At 40.0% G+C, this 19,703-nt stretch overlaps 1 protein-coding gene across 1 annotated transcript in view; it reads left to right on the plus strand.

Moving 5' to 3' along the window:
- The window catches only part of itpr2 (inositol 1,4,5-trisphosphate receptor, type 2), a 70,546-nt gene that overhangs the window by 33,934 nt on the left and 16,909 nt on the right, over positions 1-19,703 (plus strand). Inside the window, exons 38-51 of the mRNA XM_008411467.2 lie at positions 9,070-9,190; positions 9,583-9,767; positions 9,852-10,029; positions 10,909-11,162; positions 11,251-11,451; positions 15,380-15,490; positions 15,664-15,759; positions 15,844-15,963; positions 17,123-17,233; positions 17,319-17,511; positions 17,629-17,754; positions 18,969-19,144; positions 19,224-19,388; positions 19,468-19,648. Coding sequence (XP_008409689.1) covers positions 9,070-9,190; positions 9,583-9,767; positions 9,852-10,029; positions 10,909-11,162; positions 11,251-11,451; positions 15,380-15,490; positions 15,664-15,759; positions 15,844-15,963; positions 17,123-17,233; positions 17,319-17,511; positions 17,629-17,754; positions 18,969-19,144; positions 19,224-19,388; positions 19,468-19,648 — 2,218 coding nt within the window. The remainder of the gene's footprint in view (positions 1-9,069; positions 9,191-9,582; positions 9,768-9,851; positions 10,030-10,908; positions 11,163-11,250; positions 11,452-15,379; positions 15,491-15,663; positions 15,760-15,843; positions 15,964-17,122; positions 17,234-17,318; positions 17,512-17,628; positions 17,755-18,968; positions 19,145-19,223; positions 19,389-19,467; positions 19,649-19,703) is intronic.

Here is a 19,703-nt window from a genome sequence, read left to right on the forward strand (position 1 = left end):
TTTCTTGATACCGGCACCAGCCTCATGCTTTAGTACCAGTTGCACTAAACTGGCTCATTTCAGATCCAGGAAACTTTGCAAAGCATTAGCTTAGCAGTTAGCCACAAGCTTTCAGCAGCAGGCAATAGACTAAAATGACTTAATCTGAAAAAGTGTCATAAACCTTGAAATTTTACTGTTTAAATTTTTTGTTTTTTTACACATTAATGCAAGTCGTTAATTTGACTAAATGTGTGTTTTATGTGTCCAGCTTTACGTACAGCTGTGCCACGTGTTGTCTTGTGTACAGTACACATCTTCTTGTTTACAGTAGACCAAAAAAGCTGCTTATGTAATATAGATCACTCTCTCAGGATTTCTTGTCCCGCCTATCTCACACTCTCCTCCCTGTCATTCACACGCTGCCTGTCTCTTTGTGTGTGCATCTGTCCCACCTCTGTGCTTGCCAGGTTTCACACCAACTCACCCAAAGGCAAAGCAGATTTACAGATTACCACTGTCTTGATGCTAAGTGCATTACATGCATGCATGTAGGGGTAAAGCCTTGCTCAAGCACATGCTATCCCTGCAATGCTGGCTGTCTCGGTGTGAACTCATCCTGCAGGGTTTTCCCTCTTTTGGCTGTCATGTAACGAGACGGGATGGGAGTCCCTGTGCGCTGTAGCTTGTTTCTCCAGACAGGTGTTGTAAATGTGACTGCTGTACAGTTCAACCTTCACATGTATTTGGGCTGACGCATCGTGCTGGGTCAAAATCAGAAAAAGTTTAAACTGGGACATGTCTGGGCTAAATATGGAGCCGTTATGCTGTTGAAGCCCACAAACCAGAAAGTACTCAAAAGTTGTTTAAAAATGTATTTGCTGTTAATGGCAAGATTTACTGCCTCTGATGAGGCGATCTCTCTTCCTTTCTGTCTTCATTTCCCTCAATCTGTTAGTCAGGTGTCTGTTAAGGGAGGTTTATACATTGGTCTCCATGGTGATGAGGGATTAGCACATGTTGGTTGTCTGGCCTGGACGTGACTTTGCAAAAGAAGTCTACATATTGAATGTGAAAATGCTCCAAGAGCACCGAGTCTGCTTAAGCTCCCGAAACTCCTTCACAAACGGTTTAACTGTTTAAATTAGTTAAAAATAAGTGTAAAGTTTGCCCACTCTGAAGAATTAATAACTTAGTAATAAGATATAAATACAACTTGCAACATCTGGTCTTGTCCTTTTAAACCACCTTCTTTCTATTTAACGGGTAAAAAAAATATACTCATTAACTAAATTATAAGAACTACTTTGACACATGCCTGCCAGTTTAATTATTGTTTGTTTTTTATTGAACATCTTTGAACAYCGGGGAAAAAAAGATGTTTTGTTCCGTTTTGTTAGCCTGTTAAAGTCTTGGTATTTCAGATGAGAACATTATGCATCCTAGGGATTCTATGAATGAGATTAATTGTGACTGTGAACAATGTTTGGACTCAGTTCATGGTCTGTTATTTGAATCTGATTGCATGTGAGTTAGGCCAGTTGTGCTCAAAGAGGCACATGACTGACAACAGGATGGATGACATGCAGGTTTAGTTCATGTCCTTACTGGTTGGTTGTTTCAGTTTTGCTAATGCGGCTTGTAGACATGAAAACACAAACGCCTTTGAGTCTTCCAGGTCTCTGTGGATGCTGATCTGGAAGATCCTCGGCAGGTCACGTCACGCCACAAGATGATATGCTTGTGAAATTATTCAAAAAAATAGAATAAAATTCAAACCAGCACCTACATTGTGCAAGACTTGATGAAGTCCAGAAAATATAAGTGAGCTTTTAGCAAGAACTTTAGTTCAGAGCTGTCAGAATATTTTGCTTTGGAGTTTGTCTGCTTTTTTCCCCCAGACGATTTGTTGTTCTAGACCAGTGTTTCTCAACCTTTTTTGGCCCAGCGCCCCCTAGCCTTTATCCAGATCCCTCACCGCCCCCCACCAAAGAATTTGCAGGCTACTTTGTACTGACCATTACTTTATCATTAATATAACTATCACTATTGTAGATGTTTTAATTTGTATGCTTGTTTCTGTATTTATCATCAAAAATTATTTCCCAGAGAACAAAAAAGTCATGGGAATAGAAATTATTTTCACAGGCGTCTACGAAAAATGCAATGAACATTCAAGTTAAAATTGGTAGGCCAAACAGCAGCCAATCAAAGTGGAAAAATATTCTTATTTTGTGCCATTTTCTAGTTTTTAAATCTTGCACAAAATGACCAGATAAAAGATGTTCAACATGCCAGTTTAAACTTTGATCTATTTGCAAAACGACTGAGCTCTGCAACATTAAAATATGGATAGAACTGTAACTACATTAATCATAGCTCTTCTTCTCTTCGGTGTTTCTGTCAATTTCTGGTGGTGCAGCTCTGTGCTGCCTTCAGGAGAATGGGACATCAGAGTATCATCCATAAAACTTCACCCACATGGCATTTATTGTGCAAACCAGACCTTTCAGTTGTAAAACAAAAGTTCCAGATCCTTTTAATACCATACAAATATGAGACAGAAACATGGATTATATCTTTATACAGACCTGTCTATTGATTTATATATTAATAGTTTTACTGGACAGAAATTACAAAGAACAAATCTGGTTCTTAATCAAATCCTAATGAGTCAAATTGAAAGTGTCATGGAGTCACCAGCCTCATGACATTAACACTGACATGAAAAATAATATTGAAGAAATAAATATATCAAATCTAATTAAAAACATAAATAAGCGATCAGTTCTTTACTGTTATGGTCTGTAAGATATATTTATTCTCAGTACTAGATACTGAATAAACAAACCCATGGCACTTCAACAATATTATTTTACCTTTTATCTGGAAATAGTGTCTGTTTATTCTTGCTATACAGTCCTCTGTATTAATTATTGCTCGAAAGGTCTTGCCATACCAGTTTATTCCTCTGTATTTACTTTAGTTTCTTAGTTTATTCTTGCATTTTGCTGTTCATTCATTTCCATTTAGTTTCTTTTGATTAGTATTATCCTCTCTTGGTTTATCGCTATGTCCACTTTAGTTTCTTTCCTGWTGCTACATTTATTTTATCGTTTATTGACCACCAGTAATTTTCACTTATCACCTGCTGCGCCGCCTAATCACCATGATTTTCCACATCATGTGTTGATTTTTCACTGTTCAGGGTCGGATTCTGTTTTTATGCCATAATTCACATCTAGTTCGTTGCTCCGTTTTATGTCCCGCTTCTCCTGTTTCAGAGTTTTGCGCAATGTGCGCGTCGTTTTTTTTTTTTGTTTTTTTTTAAGCCCCTAAGGTGCAGGGCGTATCGATGGGGAAAAGGCAGACTGACATAAACCTTTTAAAACATTGGAAACAATTTCTGCATTCTGATTATGGAAATGTAAAAGTTCTGTGGTCCCGTTGTTCTATCACCCCCTTTTCATACCGGACCACTTACAGCTCTGGTGTTAACGCTATAAAATGAACGCTCTCTATCATGGTATCACCCATGGAGGGATTTCTTTATATCTTTATTTAAATGGGTTCATTTTTCAGAGGGATACACAGTGAAGGTATTGTGATTTTAGCTACCAGTAGCAGGAAAACGGAGCTGCGCCAAGAAGCTAACAGAAGCTAACAAACACTGAATAGAAGAAGAGCTGCCATCGATACAGTTGCAGCCAAGCATAGTTTAATGTTACACAATACAGTTTCACCAAATTGCTCAAAGTCTAAACTGGCATTGTTGTGCATTTAAGGTGTAAAGTTTACCTTCGACCAAACGCCCCCCAAAGGAATACCAGCGCCCCACTTTTGTAAAAATGTCCGCCAGCGCCCCCTGCCGTCCTCTGAACGCCCCCTGGGGGGCGGTACCGCCCACTTTGAGAACCGCTATACTAGACCGTGATAATACATGGACAAAGAGCACATGGAGCGTAATAATGCTCCATGTGCTCTTAAAAAAAGAAAAAAAAAGTGGACAAAAGAAACAAGTTTGTCTTTGCAAAAACGAATCTACCCACCAATCCTCCCCGTCATTCCCACACCAACTCATCCCCCCATTGCCCAACCATTCAGAGGCCATCCTCTTCACTTATCCATCCATTTGACTATCAAACCACCAAATAAAACTTCAACCAACCTATTCATATATCCACCAGTCTATCCACCCAATGACCCACCCCTTCATTTTTCATCCATCTGCCATCAACCCGTGAGGTAAGGTAATTTTATTTATATAGAACATTTTCAGCAACAAGGCAATTCAAAGTGCTTTACATGAGTTAAAAGGAAATGCAAACAAAATAACAAACCAAAGGAAAAGAGGAAAGGACACATTAGGGCAGATGGCAACATTCAGACAAAACAAAGGGGCAAAACAAAGACATGAGTGAAGGCGGTGACGTCAGGTGGCTTGGCATAGTCCGACAGAGGTGTTTATCAAGGCATGATGTCCTTAGGAGCGCTCAGCTCCACAGCTCCATGGAAACAGCAGGGGGTGAGAAGGGAAGAGCGTTATGTTTACATATCTTCGAGGAAATTAGAGATATGCAGCCCTTCCAAGGCCACACGGGGAAAGCCAATTTATAAACAGAATGTCTTAGGTCGTGAAGATTATGAATTTCAATCTTCGCTAAAGTCTCTCCAATACATCTCAGTTCCCAATTATCCAAATTAGTTTGGTTGTTCCACTGAACCGAAACTAGCAACTTCTCCAAGATTGATTCCAACTCGTTAGTGAGTTTTAGAGTCCTCGTCTCTGTCCACACCAACAGTCCAAGTGTTTGCTAGTTCGGCCAAGTCCGTCACAAATTTGTCGATAATCCAGGAATCCATAAGCTCCAAACATTAGAAATCCTGTTATCATGAATAAATCCAGGGTGAATCCTGCCGGGTGTGTCCCTGCAGGTCAAGAGGGATCTCCTGTGCCCAGACTTCTCGTCGAAAATTTGATCAATTGCATTGAGAGACCAGTTGACCAGATCCATAATTTGTAGATTTTAATGATGTGCAAAGAAAGGCACCAAAAATATAGAAAAAGACCCGATAAAAACAGAGCAAGCAGGGCAGGTATGGACAGCGAGGGAGCAGAGGAAAAAAGCATCCGCCTTCATTGAGAGCAAGAGAGTCACAAATACCTATTGACTTTCCCACCCAAAACCCCACCCACCCATTCAACTGCCTATTGAGCCCAGCTACTCTCCATCCCATGCTCTGATCGACCCACCAACCCACTCCACCACTTCTCCGCTCACTGACCCGTCAGGTCAAGTCATGCAGCCATTGACCAACTGAGCCACAAAGAACATTCATCCGAGGTAAAACAATACAAGTTTCAGAGGTAAACAAACTTCTTTACTTTGTCTAAATGCTTAGCGTTTAATTGAAGCACCAAGCAGTCAAACAAACTATCTTGATAATTTTCTTTCCCCTGATAAAGTCGGAACCCAACATTGTTGGAGAATAACAATTTAGCAAATGCTCAGTGGTTAACCTTGTACTAAATACTTTATGCTGTTTATGCTGCTGTTCCTGCATTTCCCTGAATTACCAATTTCTTTCACATGTGGGCTTAATTTGTTTTGCTGATGTGCTTGTTTGTTGGGTAAAATCATTTCATGTGCCGAGGGACGGCCGCTTTAAAAAGTTGTAAAACTGCAGCTCGTGATGTTTGTTTCTCTTGCAGGATTTTATCAGATATACATTCAGTTTGTCCTTTTTTGGCCATATGAACATGCAAGCAGAGCTCAATGATGGTGTCTGTAAAGTAAAAAAGAAAAAAATCTTATTGAATATATTGGATGCAGAATTAACGTGCTGTGTTTAACGGATTAACATATCAATTAGACAGAGTTTAAATTCTTCTTATACACTGAGTCATTAAAGCACTGCAAGAAGGTCATAGGTCAACCAGTTAGAAAAAAATGCTGTTGCTTCATAGATCTTTAAACAGCTTAGTCACTGGTAAGTATATTTCTTACATGTTTCATACTGTGTTATTCTTAAGGAGATATTAATTATTATCCTTGATCCGCTCATAGTGGACGCACCAAAACATAAATTTGGGCCCTTGTTGATATCCAATATTATTATTGCTGATAACTGACATTGACCGATATCAGATGAACTTCCCTGCCCTTTTGACACCATGAAAAAAACCCAACCATGTCACTGACGTTGTTTTTCTGCTTTAAACACTCCACAGTCCCACACTGCGTCATTGTACCACAACGTCAAGCGCCTCCCTTCCTGGTCGTAATACACATACCAAAAAGGCAACAAGATGGAAATAAACATCAGTAGTTTTCAGTCCAGTTTTTTTTATCTTGGCAGTATTGATCTGCCGATACCGATAATGCTGCTGATATATTGTGCATCCATAGCATTAGCCATCGGTGGTTCAGTTTTGGCAAGTTTATCTTGCAGAAAGTGTGGGATGGTGTTTACTGATGCTGAAATAGTTGGACTCCTATAGCTTGTTAAAAAAAAAAAATTCTGTATTGAAGTCCGCTTAATCCCAAGACAAACAAAAAGAGATATCTCTTCTGACAGAACCCATCACAAAAAAAAACCACATTCCCCTGGACCTTTTCTAAATTCCTTAACCTGCTTGGAGGATTTTTTTTTTCCTCTGGCTTAACTATGTAATCTCATTTGAACTGAGCAACTCTGATACCACTGGTGCTGCCCTCTGCTACCTGCATGAGTTTTCAGACCACCCAAAGAAGTACTTGTTTAATTCAGTCTTCTCTCCTGTGTGGAGAAGACTCTCAGAGCTCTGCAAGAGGAAGGAGGGAGGGGGAAACGGACTGTTGAGATGCCGACTGAAAGGAATCGGCAGCTCATCCCCAGCCTGGACAGCAGAACCGCAGTGTGGCGTGCCAGTGCACATTTTAAAACATCACGACTGCTTCCTTGCTCCGCTGTGTTTGCCCTCCCTCCAGCCTGCTTGACTTCTGTCGGCACTTTTACCTCTAACTCTGTCTTTTGCTCTCGTGGCTCTTACATCATCTGACTGGAGTTTTTCTCGTCAGTGCAGTAGCAAGCAGATGAGTCAGGCTGGCTGGACTGACTCTCCTCCATTCTCTCTATCATGTCTTCCCCTTTCTCTTCTCTCTTCCTGCGGTCGTAGCCAGCAGACTGCATCGCCCAGAGGGAAGACAAGTGAGAGAGAACCCTCCTCCCCTTCCTCCTTTCAACTATCTCCTGTTGGACCTTCGCTTCCCTGCCGAGTGCCAGCACGGGCTCAGTCAGAAAGGGGGAGAAATCAACTCCAAATATTCCTTAATTTGAAATCAATCATGTGCTATATCGTGATTCTTGAAATTGTGTTTGCAGTGCAGTGTGGAAATGAGAAACTGGCTCGATGGCTCATCCTCAACTATTCTTGCGGCTGTGTGTGTTTGTGAAGCCGCTCAGCCAGACAGTGCAGGCAGACAAGTGTCTGTGCTGACTGCAGATGAGATTGAGTGTTTACTGACACGGAGAGCATCAGCTACACAAGCTCTTCCTTATGCCCATTCACAGTTTGTGGAAGTTTAGCTGATCTGCTCTTCTGGCTCAACTTCGTTTGTGCCTAAAACTGGCAAAAATACTGATGACGAAAGCTTTTTTTTTTTTTTTTTTCTGTAGCACTCAATTATTTTAGCAGAAACTTAATATTGTAGTTGAGCTACTTGCAACCTTTTTGGAAGTGTCTTCCATAGACTGGCTGTCATACGTGGTATCATATTAAAATTATTGCAAAGTGTAAAATCTGTTACACATCACAAACTGCAGTCTACAAGAGCTTTTCCTTATCATCTCTCTTTAACACTAGGAGGCTTCATCTTGTTTCACTTCTGTTTTTTTATGTCTATCTTCTCTGTTGGTATGCCTGTGTCAATACCTGTTGCCACAGAAACCAGTATTAACCCCCCTGCAACCTCTATAGTTTGTCCTGCACAATAATTATATATGTTTACTAATTGTTTCCATAGTAGTCCATCTAGCTTTCAGTCACCCTCCCTCTTATTACACAGCCACCACTGAGAGATTATCTCTATGCACAGTTTCCATCCTGTTTCTGCTCTTCAGCCATAAATGTCACATGAGACAGAAGATAACTGCAGATTGTAGGAAAATAAATGGCTTCTTGAAGCAAACCTGCTGCTTCTGTGGAAGAAAATGAACAATGTGCAACTCATTGATTCCCCTCACATACATCAAGTAGCCTTTATTCGTACAGATGCAATTAGAATATGACTGTATGTAGTGTGGTTGGCCTGCATTTTAGGTTTTTCACAACATTAGTCTTTATATTAAATATTTTGTGGAGTGACATTGACAAAATGACTTTTTGGAAGATGTGCATCTCATTACTTCAGAAAAATAACAGAAAAATAAAATCTTTCCAACAGTCGGGCATGGTGGTAGTGGTATGATTATCTGGGCCTGAAACCTGAATGGTTTGCTGATTCAGGATCTGAATGACCCGCCATAATTAAAGGACCCATAAAAGTTTGCTTGTATGCCAGAAAATCCAAAAGTAGAATGTAAAGGCACGAGTTGCACGCTTGAATTTATACAGACGGAGGAAGTCCACCTCTAAAACCAAAACTGTTTCGGGGTGAGAAATATTTCTGCGTAAAGGCTGCAACAGAAGAAATTTTCAAGTGGGCAAACATCTTTCTTATTTCTTCTCAGACGTTGCAGATTGTTTTATAAATGTCCCATTATTGAAACATACAGTTACCGCTGTGCTCTCTCAATCTTTGATTTATTTGTTGAGAACAGCGTTGCCATGCAGTGTGACGGCATTCCCATTACAAGAGAAATGTATCGTGGAATAATTGTGATGGTTCCCATTAGGTGGATTGGGATAAAATGTGCTCGGCAATCTCTGAGATAATTGATCGATTTCCACTATTGTTCTTGCTTCTTACATTAGGATTTGTTACCTTGTATTATTATTTTTTTAATGTTTTTGTTCAGCAACTCAAACGGCATCACTGTGACTAATATGTGAAAATGGTCCGGTTTTAGTTTGAATATATGTTAATCTGATGGTTTCTGTCTCCACAGGGAAATGAGCTGAGAAAGATTCTCCTCACTCGCTACTTTGGAACTCAAAAGCTTTACTCCAAGTCGGAGGGTGGGAGTGGAAACAGTTCTTCAGGAGGCCTTGTCAAGCAGTCATCGGGAGGTACTGAAAAACCCCAAATAAAAACTCAGCAGACACTGAAATAACTGCTCTCTGCAGGGGGAGCAAATGCAGCTAACATGACAGCAAAGATGTGCAGTTTAGTGTTGGCAGATTTTTTTTAACCAATTTAAAGTAATTTCTGAAGTATTGTATACAGTAAATTTGCCTACTGTGCAAGTATGTGTCATCCCTTTTATGTATGAAAATCACTTTTTCATATAGGCTTATGTAGGTTTGGATATTTCTTTTTCTCCCTTAAAGCTGAAGTAGGTAACTGTCTTTATTTTATTTTTTTAAATAGCCCTCTTGTTAAAATTGCCGCTGTGTCCCGACGGTATAAGATGAGACAGATGACCTGTGAAAATATTTCATTCATTTATTGTCTGCTGAAGGTTCTGCCTCACTGGACTCAGACAAGCCATGCAGCAGCATGGTGGAAATTCAGTGTCTCCTGGATAAGGTCGGGGCTACAGAGCTGGTGATCGACCTCATAGTCAGCACCAAGAACGACCGAGTGTTCGAACAGAGCATTTTGCTGGGCATCGCTCTTCTGAAGGGAGGAAACACTCAGATTCAGGTGGACTCCACAGATATTCCTGCCCATTGTTCGACGTCTCTGCATCTGGATTGTGTCTTAATTATCACTCTGACTCCCACCCAGAACTCCTTCTACAACCAGTTGTTTAAGCAGAAGAACTCTGAGAAGTTCTTCAAGGTTTTCTACGATCGCCTGCGCATGGCCCAGCAGGAGATCCGGTCCACCGTGTCCGTCAACATGTTCGATTTCAGCAGCAGGAAAAGAGAAGATGACAATTTATACAGTACCAGGTTTTGGAACGGTAAACTGAGTAATTTTGCATTGAAGTATTTCATTCATTTATTTACTGAAAACTGACACTGTGAACATTTATGAACATTTTGAACAACTCAAATGTAAATGCAGCCGAGGCTCATTTCCTTTGTTTGTTCCCCTGTTTGGTTGAACAGAGGCTGAATAGATATAGAAAGAAAAGATTTGAGTGAAGATTACTGCAGCTAAATGCAAGACAAAATTACTAGAAGGCCAACAAAATGCATTGATGTTCTTTGTTGATGCTTTACAAAATACCAAAAAGTACAAGCTGTACGAAGACTTTCACAATACTTTTATCCATCTCGTATCCCAATAAAGATGTTTGTTTGTTGTCTTGAATAAAACCACTTTACCACCAGTCATTATCCCCAAATGTTCAAATGCCTGTTAGCCACACATATTTACATGAAAAACTGAGTCACTTATTATACCTGAGAGCAGACAGGCATTGCCATAGAAACAATTATTCTTTAGCACCGTGTGAGGTCCTGAGGTTCAGCTCGGCCTTAATTTTTTTCTTTTTCTTTTTTAAATAAATCAGTGTTGGATAAATCCAGAGTGATTTTGGTTGCTCTGCTGACATGCTGTTCCCATTTCATGCAGTCACATGTCAAAAGCCCGTGTGACATCCTACTTCACAAGATTTACAAAAGCTCATTGTATCAGGATTTGGTGGTTTTAAGCTACCGAACCCCACTTAATTATGCCTCATTTGTCAAAAGGATGCCTCTACATTTCTTATTTTATTATGACTGTTTCAAGGCCTAAAAGGATAAACGTTTGCTGTTCAGCTGCATCAATTTACAAAAGGTCATTTGCTCTTAAATGCTGCTAATGCCATCCACCTATTATCATTGCTTTGCAGGGAAAGACTCAAGCATTTGTATGAGGGAAGAGATGCGAGGACAGCTGAAGGAGGCCTCGTCGGCCACGTTGAAGGCCATCTCCTCCTACAGGAACGAACTAGATCCCGATCTTGACTTTCTTGGCCAGAACAGCGATGCAGGTGGAGCCGACGAGGTTGAAGAGGAACCCGAGATGAGCTGGTCGATCGCCATCATGAAACCTGTTCTGCGATATCTCCAGCTGCTCTGTGAAAACCACAACTCAGACCTGCAGGTGCTGAAATCCGTCTGGAACAATTGATGTTCTTGTTGTTGTTAAAACAACTGATAATCTAAACTGTGACTTTTGTCTCGGACTTCAGAACTTCCTCCGCCATCAGCACAATAAGACCAACTACAATCTGGTGTGTGAGACGCTTCAGTTTCTGGACTGCATTTGCGGAAGCACCACCGGGGGCCTGGGGCTGCTGGGACTTTATATCAACGAGAACAACGTGGATCTGGTGCGCCAAACGCTAGAAACCATCACAGAGTACTGCCAGGGTCCCTGCCATGAAAACCAGGTAGGACCTTATGCCATTTGTGTTGAAAAATTGAAACTTGTTTACAATATAACATAATACAGAGTGATAACATTAGTCTGCATTATGCCACATCCATACTGTGTGCAAGTGAATTGAGCCCAGGGGCTAATTTCATGCATGTATTCCCCTCTGCTACTGCACTCACAACAATCACACTACATATTGGGAAAGACTACATGTTGTCAACACTACATGTTGACAACCCCCAAGACAGAGGGGCAAAAAAGCTCTGTAATACATTAGAGAGTTTTGGTCTAACACAACATGTCAAACAAGCAACACACATTCATGGACACGCACTGGACCTGGTTATCAGCAAGGGTGTGAATATTTCCAGTGCTTCTGTAACTGATGTCGCCCTGTCGGATCACTGTGCTGTTATCTTTGACAGTTCTTTATCTGTTAACCCACTTGGACAAAAAGCTACCATCACAAAACGTACTTTCACAGAAAACACAGCAGAAACAATTAATCAAATCTACGCCTCTTCCTCGCCCTTAAGCTATAATGACGTAGATAAGTTGGTAGATAATTTTCAGTGCAAACTTTCAGATATCATTGATTACATTGCCACCATTAAAGTGAAGGTTGTGACTGGAAGGAAGAAATCTCCATGGAGAAATGCATAAACAGCTCAATCTGCAAGACAGCTCTGCCGTAGGGCCGAACGGAAATGGCGTAAAACTCAACTGCACGTTTATTATGACATCTACAAAGAAAGACTACGTAACTATCACGCAACACTAAAGCATGCATCAGTTATCAAACCACTGATAAAAAAGAACAATCTAGACAAATCACTACTGCAGAATTACAGGCCGATCTCCAACCTCCCATTCATCAGCAAAATTATTGGAAAAGCTGTAAACAATTAAATAACTTCCTAACAACAATGAATCGCTTTGACTCCTTCCACTCTGGTTTTCGTGCTCACCACAGCACGGAGACGACCCTTGAAAAAGTGTTCAATGACATCCATATAAAAACACACTGTGGGAGAACCACAGTGCTGGTTCTGTTGGACCTTAGTGCAGCTTTCAACACTGTTGACCACGTCATTTTACTGAATCGACTGGAGAGTTGGGTCAGACTCTCCGGTCCAGTGCTCAACTGGTTTGAATCTTACATGAAGAACAGGGATTTCTTTGTTTCAATCAGAAACTTCTCATCAGAGAGGTCAAAGGTCACATTTGGGGTACCCCACGGTTCAATCCTAGGACCCCTTCTTTTCAATATTTATATGCTCCCACTGGCTCAGGTTATAACAGGAAATAAGATTAGCTACCATAACTACGCGGATGATGCACAGCTCTACATCACGATGTCACCAAGTGACTCTGAATCCATCCAATCACTGAATAGATGCTTGGAACAGATCAATGTGTGGATGTGCCAAAATTTTCTCCAGCTTAACAGAAACAAAGCTGAAGTTATTATCTTTGGACCTAAAGAGGAGCGAACGAGAATCAATGCACAGCTTCAGTTATTACAACTAAAAACCAGCGATCAGGCCCGAAACCTGGGAGTAGTGATGGACTCTGACCTGAACCTTCAGAGCCACATTAAGATAGTCACAAAGTTGGCCTTCTATCACCTGAAAAACATCTCCAGGATTATAGGACTTATGTCTCAGCACAATCCAGAGAAACTCATCCATGCGTTTATCTTTAGCCGCATTGATTACTGCAACAGCGTCTTCACTGGTTTGACTAATAAATCAATCAAACAGCTGCAGCTGATCCAGAACGCTGCTGCTCGCGTTCTGACTAAAACCAGGAAGATAGAGCACAAAACACCAGTTTTAAAGTCCCTACACTGGCTCCCTGTAGCTCAAATAATAGACGGTAACACTTTATTTGAAGGGGGTGAATAAGACTGTCATGACACTTTCATAAACATGACAAAACACCTGTCATGAACATGAATAAGCCTTCATGAATATTTACGACTGTTGTCATAAAGTGTCATTCAGTAAATCATGACACTTTTAATACAAAATTGACATTATTCAAAATGTCTTTATGACAACTTGACATTAACCAAGAAATCATTACTGTTTAAACTTTACCTTTAATAACATAAAGTTACCTAATTTTTTAAAGTGCAATAAGTAATACTTTTAGAACAAATTTTTATCAGTAATGATTTCTTGGTTAATGTCAAGTTGTCATAAAGACATTTTGTTGAGTTTATAAATCACTGAACGGTTTAGCACCACAATACATTAAAGATCTGTTATTGTTGTACCAACCGTCTAGACCCCTCAGATCTTCTGGTTCTGGTCTGCTCTGCATCCCCAGAACCAAAGGAGAAGAAGCAGCATTCAGTTTCTTTGAACCACAAATTTGGAACAAACTTCCAGAAAACTGTAAAACAGCTGAAACACTGGGTGCCTTTAAATCTCAACTTAAAACCCACCTGTTTAGAGTTGCTTATGGCTAAATTAGGGTTGGAGTGCGGGTTTTGATGTCTTCAATGTTTTCAATGTTTTTATCTTTACTTTTTATCTATTTATTAATTTCTTTTTATTCCTCTTTCTAATGATATAAAAGTGGCGAGTGACTGAGGGTCATTGCGCGCACAGAAAAACCCTGTAAATTCTAGACTCTAACAGGTAAAAAAATTGTGCACAAAAATCCGTGTAGGACGGCTAAGTCCTAGCACAAAAATTTGCGTGACAGGTGGACAGAGTCTGGTGCTGCAAGGTTGGAGACCTTGTCTCCAAGGTCTCCTGTTAGGCGACGGGGCCTGGATAATACCCGTGTTAAACGCACGGCGGAGTCCGGCGGAGTCCGGCGACGACAGGCGCTTAAATTCCGTAACAAAAGTATGTTTTTATCTTTTTTTAATCTTTTTTTTTTTTTTCAAAATTGCTTTCTCTTTCTTACCGTTTATTCAATGTCACATGGTTTTTTTTATTTTTTCTTTAATTATGTAAAGCACCTTGGAATGCCTTGCTGCTGAAATGTGCAATACAAATAAAATTTGATTGATTGATTTGATATCCCATAATACTATGCAACAGTCTGACTCCCTGCATCGTTTCCCCTCTTCACCCCTGAAATGATGCCCAAACTTTGCCTCCAAGCTACTCAAATATGCTTCGTTGTTGGTTGCACGTAGTCCAGAGAGTTTCCACAGCTCAGAATACGACGACGATTAGTGAATGTGCTGCAAAGACATGAGGTCAAGCATCTCAAAGCCAAAATGACTCGAAGAGCAGAGGAATCAAAACATATTTGGAAATACATTCATTGCACCTGTTCCAATTGAAATTTCAGAGTAAACCAGGATTGTTTTACTCCAACATATAAAATGTATTCTATTTTCCACTGAAAGTGTAATATGTTCAGGTTTTGGCTCTCTTGGCAGCTGCAAACTTTAGCAGCTAGATTTCTAAAGAAAATGCAAAATCTATTTTACATACAAAGACAGTCCGTTTTTTTTCCCTTCTACATCCAGGTAAGACATTTCAGATGTTGTATTTGATTTAGTACGTTTTTAACTCAAGGAATGCATCAGCTCCAGCCCATGTCCTGGGGTAAATCACTGTGTGGTGGCTCTTGTACACATCCTAGTAATCTCCATCATACTCTTTGCTGCAGTCTCCTCTTAAGAAAGCAGCTGCGAGCTTTTATTTGCCATTTTACACATTTTCCTTCCACTTAACTTTGTTAATATGCTTGTGTCAAAAATCAGCTTCTTTAGCAATGACTTTTTGTTGCTTGCTGTCATCATGGATCTTTCCTACGACCACGTTGTCAAATAAAGACAATAATATTTCAATAATGAGCCAATTTGTTGAGATTCCCTTTAGTACTCTTTGTGTGCTCAGTTCAAATGTATGTTCTATGATAAGTTCTATTTTGTTTTGACTGCATTAACTACTCTTGTTCCTCTCCTGCAGACATGCATAGCAAAACATGAGTCCAATGGCATCGACATTATTATAGCGCTGATTGTGAACTCCATTAATCCCCTGGGGGAGAATCGACTGGACCTGGTGCTGGTCCTCAAGGTGAGAAGCGGATTATGAAGAGGACTCTTTCTATGAGCCACAGCTGAAAAGTGTTTGTTCTGGTTTTTAACAGAGGTTTTATTAAATTAGTAATCCGACAAAACTTCAGGCGTTCATGTCAGCAGCTTTAATCACTTAAATTATGTATTTGGGGCCTTTTTTTTTTTCCCCAGAACAATGCTTCCAAGCTGCTGCTGGCCATCATGGAGAGTCGCCATGACAGCGAGAATGCAGAGAAGATTCTCTACAAGATGAGACCCACTGAGTTGGTGGGTGTTTGTTTTTTTCTGTACAAGTTAACAGCAACATCCGCTGCATTGCCAACAAACTTGTCCGAACTTGCCTGGTTATAGGTGGACGTAATGAAGGAAGCCTACACTCAGGGTTACGATGCTGAGGAGGACATGGACAACGCTGGTGAGCGGATCAAACCCAGAGACGTTGGACACAACATTTACATCCTGGCCCATCAGGTTATTAAAAAAGCAACAGCTGTTGTTTGTCTGTGACTTATCCATTGGCTTTTTTGTTTTGTTTGTTTGTTTCTGTCTGACCCTCTGCCGACCTCAGGGCTGTGCGCGCCAGCGCTTTATTAATGATTGAAGACTGCTGCACTGTGAATGAACTCTTCCGACACTAAAATAATTTTTCATGATGTGACGCTGCTTTATGTCAATGTAAAAGGGCAGAGCAAGTCTAGCAGGTCCTCCGCTCTGCCTGTGTCCGTTTGAGTGCCAGAGGATTTAGCTTTATTAATGAAACAGCTGGTTGCCATTTACTTTAAATATTCATTCAACGTTTACTTCTGTAAGTTTTTTTTTTGTGGTCCATTTGATTTGTACTTGGATGTCAGAATTTCTGAGATGAAAATCTAATGGATGTCTAAGTTGGAAATCTCAGCAAGAGCTATTGAAGATGGAGAAACTGTCTTATGCACTCCAGACAAGATTTATTAGTAAAAGAAAATGTGGCACGTGGAGTCAATCTTCATAAAATAAATATTGTGGACACAAATCTTTTATTTAAAACACTGAGTGTTTTAAATAAGATTAACTGATTGTTAACCTTAACATTTTTTAATTGCTTTGTTATTGAAATACATTTATTTATGTATGTATTTAAGGGTAACAAGCTTTATATTTGCTATAAGATGTTATCACTGGGCTGATCATTATTACATAATATTTAAGTTTATATATTTGTTTTCTTATTACATTCTAAACAGATGAAGGTAGAACCTGAAAATCGATGAAAATGTTATTGGTTTAAATAGCCTCTTTATATATATTTTTTAAAAAGAAGATTAGGAAACAAAGAGTAAGCTTTAAAAGCTTCTCAAATTAACTGAGATTGCAAAACTGGGTTTATTGTTTTTTTTTTATATGTATATATTAAGTAATTGACTTCTAAAAACAAGTTCATACAACACACTTTTGTGTTAGTTTATTTCTTTTTTTTAATGAATTTTAAAAATAATGTTGCTTTTCTTTCAATAATCATGAGAAGGCAGAGTTTTCTAGTTGGTATGAATTTCTATAGCTGTTTTCTTTTTTTATATAAACCCTTTGAAAAAAAAAGGATAAGAATTTAGACATTAGATATGTCCTTACATTATTCTTTTATTTTCTTTAGTTGGCCAGACACAGTAAGATCTTGCAGCAGAGCCTGAGGCCCAGTCTGGGGCTGGATAACGACGAGGATGAAGCTCTTCATTACTACGCGAAGCACACGGCACAGATAGAGGCAAGCGTTGACTTTACTCCGCCAGATTTTTGATGATGTGGAATTACTTTTTTTTTTTTTTAAGCAAATCGATTTCGCTTTTCAGATCGTGCGCCACGATCGCAGCATGGAGCAGATTGTGTTTCCCGTCCCAAACATCTGCGAGTACCTCACCGAGGAATCCAAGAACCGCGTGTTCACCACCACCGAGAGAGACGACCAGGGCAGCAAGGTGAACGACTTCTTCCAGCAGTTCGACAACCTCTACAACGAGATGAGGTGGCAGAAGAAGATCCGCAGTAAGTGGCTATCTAAATAGCGACTGCCGCTCCAGAATCTCATCACAGCATGAGTGGATAGTGTCCATTATGTGTGAAGGAACAAGCTAAACTTTCTTTCCGTTCTCCTTTGCATAGGAAACAAGGCTCTGTTCTGGTTCTCCCGGCACTTCTCTCTTTGGGGAAGCATCTCTTTCTACCTGGCCTGTGTGCTCAACCTCACCGTCGGAGCTTTTTATCCGTTTGGAGACGATGGAGATGAGGGTAATTAAGCTGCCAGTCTGAAATTTATATCCTCTAATCGCTGCCAGGAATGTCATAAAAGTTGTTCTTTTAATGATCCCTGTGAAGTTTTGTTTTTCCAAGGTGGAATGATCATGCAACAAATATCTGCACTGATTTAAAAAAAAAAAAAAAACAAGAATAATTCGGAGCATCAGTTAAACTTTATTGCAGACTTTCTGTCATCAAAAGGTCATTGTTAATACTCTACATATGTATGCATATACATCATTCAGCACATGTAGTTAACACCCAGTTAAGCAGCTGAATTTCGATTGATATTTCACCACTTTTTGGTAACCAGAAATGGTAGCATCTGTTTAAAATTTGTTGGCTTCCTGGCACAAAGCTAATTTTTTTTTAGGTATGTTGATTACATTTCCAGTAGAGTTAAATGGATTTCATCCCAAGATTAAAAAAAGAATCTTAAAAACATGCATTATTCCTCCACACTATTAAATGTTTTTTTTTTTTTTTTTACCTGTGTTCACACCTAATAAAACTTTTGCACATGAATAGGTAGTTGTGTACAGAACGTGCTCAGAGATCCTTTTACTGTTTAATTGCACCTTCTGATACAAGACAACTTGGACTTACTGACTTTATTGGCTGAGGGCTTTGTGTTACAGCATCTCTGCTCAGCTCTATTCTGAAATGTAGTCAGAATTCTTTTTAGTACTAAAAGAAAACGGCAGAGTGGAAATCCGAAGGCAATTCTCCATGCAAGTGTGTGCGTGTGTGTGTGTGTGTGTGTGTAGATATAGCTTTAGAAAAACCAAAGAAGGATTAGATGAAGACGTGTGAGACGACTCAACACTTACACTTCATAACCAGCTSTTTCAGCACCATTTGCGAAAAACATTTAGTCCATCGACGACMCGACCACATTTACATCAAACTGGGTTTTGTGTAGTTGATCAAACAAAGCTATTTCTTTAGCGTCACTGTTCTGCGTTACTCATCCCTGCTTTGTAGTTTCCTAGAGAACCCCGAGCTTCAGTGGTTTGTTTACCCTGTAATCTGTTGTTTTGAGCAGTAATTTCCCCCCGGACTGTTGTTTGACATGTCTAAGTGTTGCCTTCACCACAGTGCGCCGAGTTAAGCTCTAAACTCTGGTGAATAATTTATCAACAAGCCACCACGTCTTGAAGCATTGTTGGTCTTTATGTTTTATTTATTTATATTTTTTCGTCCAGGCACCTTGTCCCCGTTCTGGAATATCTTCCTGTGGGTGGCATTGGGCATCTCCACCGCCCTGCTTCCTGTCCTGCCCAAGCAGTGGGGCATCGTGTCCTTCCTCGTCTCCCTCATTCTACGAGCCATTTACACGATGGGCCTCACACCTGCTCTGTTTTTGCTGGGCTCTATAAACGTAAGTAAGGAATGCTTTTTCTATTGAGGCAGTGAACTATTATGTCTTCTGTTAAGTCATATTTTCCTTTCCTTCTCAGCTTTTCAACAAGTTGGTGTTCCTTGTAAGTTTTGTGGGAAACAAGGGAACATTTGCTCGAGGCTACAAAGCAGTTGTAATGGACTTGCTCTTCATCTACCATTTGGGTTATGCTTTAATCTGTGTCTTGGGCCTCTTTGTGCACGAGTTCTTCTACAGCTTTTTGGTAAGGAATTCATTTTATTTAATTTTTTTCATTTTTAAAATTATCGTTATCATTCTCACTGATATGAAGTTTCTTTTAGCTGTTTGACCTGGTGTTTCGAGAGGAGACGCTGCTGAACGTGATCAAAAGTGTGACAAGAAATGGCCGCTCCATCATCTTGACGGCAATCCTCGCCCTCTTCCTGGTCTACTTTTTCTCCATCATCGGTTACATCTTCTTTAAGAATGACTTCCAGATGGAAGTGGACCACCTGCATGCAAGTAGGTACCTTTAGTCCTCAGGTTCATGTGTTAGGATTAGTTTTTCTACCTCATT

The sequence above is a fragment of the Poecilia reticulata genome, linkage group LG6 (genome assembly GCF_000633615.1).
Source record: "Poecilia reticulata strain Guanapo linkage group LG6, Guppy_female_1.0+MT, whole genome shotgun sequence".
Lineage (NCBI taxonomy): Eukaryota > Metazoa > Chordata > Actinopteri > Cyprinodontiformes > Poeciliidae > Poecilia > Poecilia reticulata.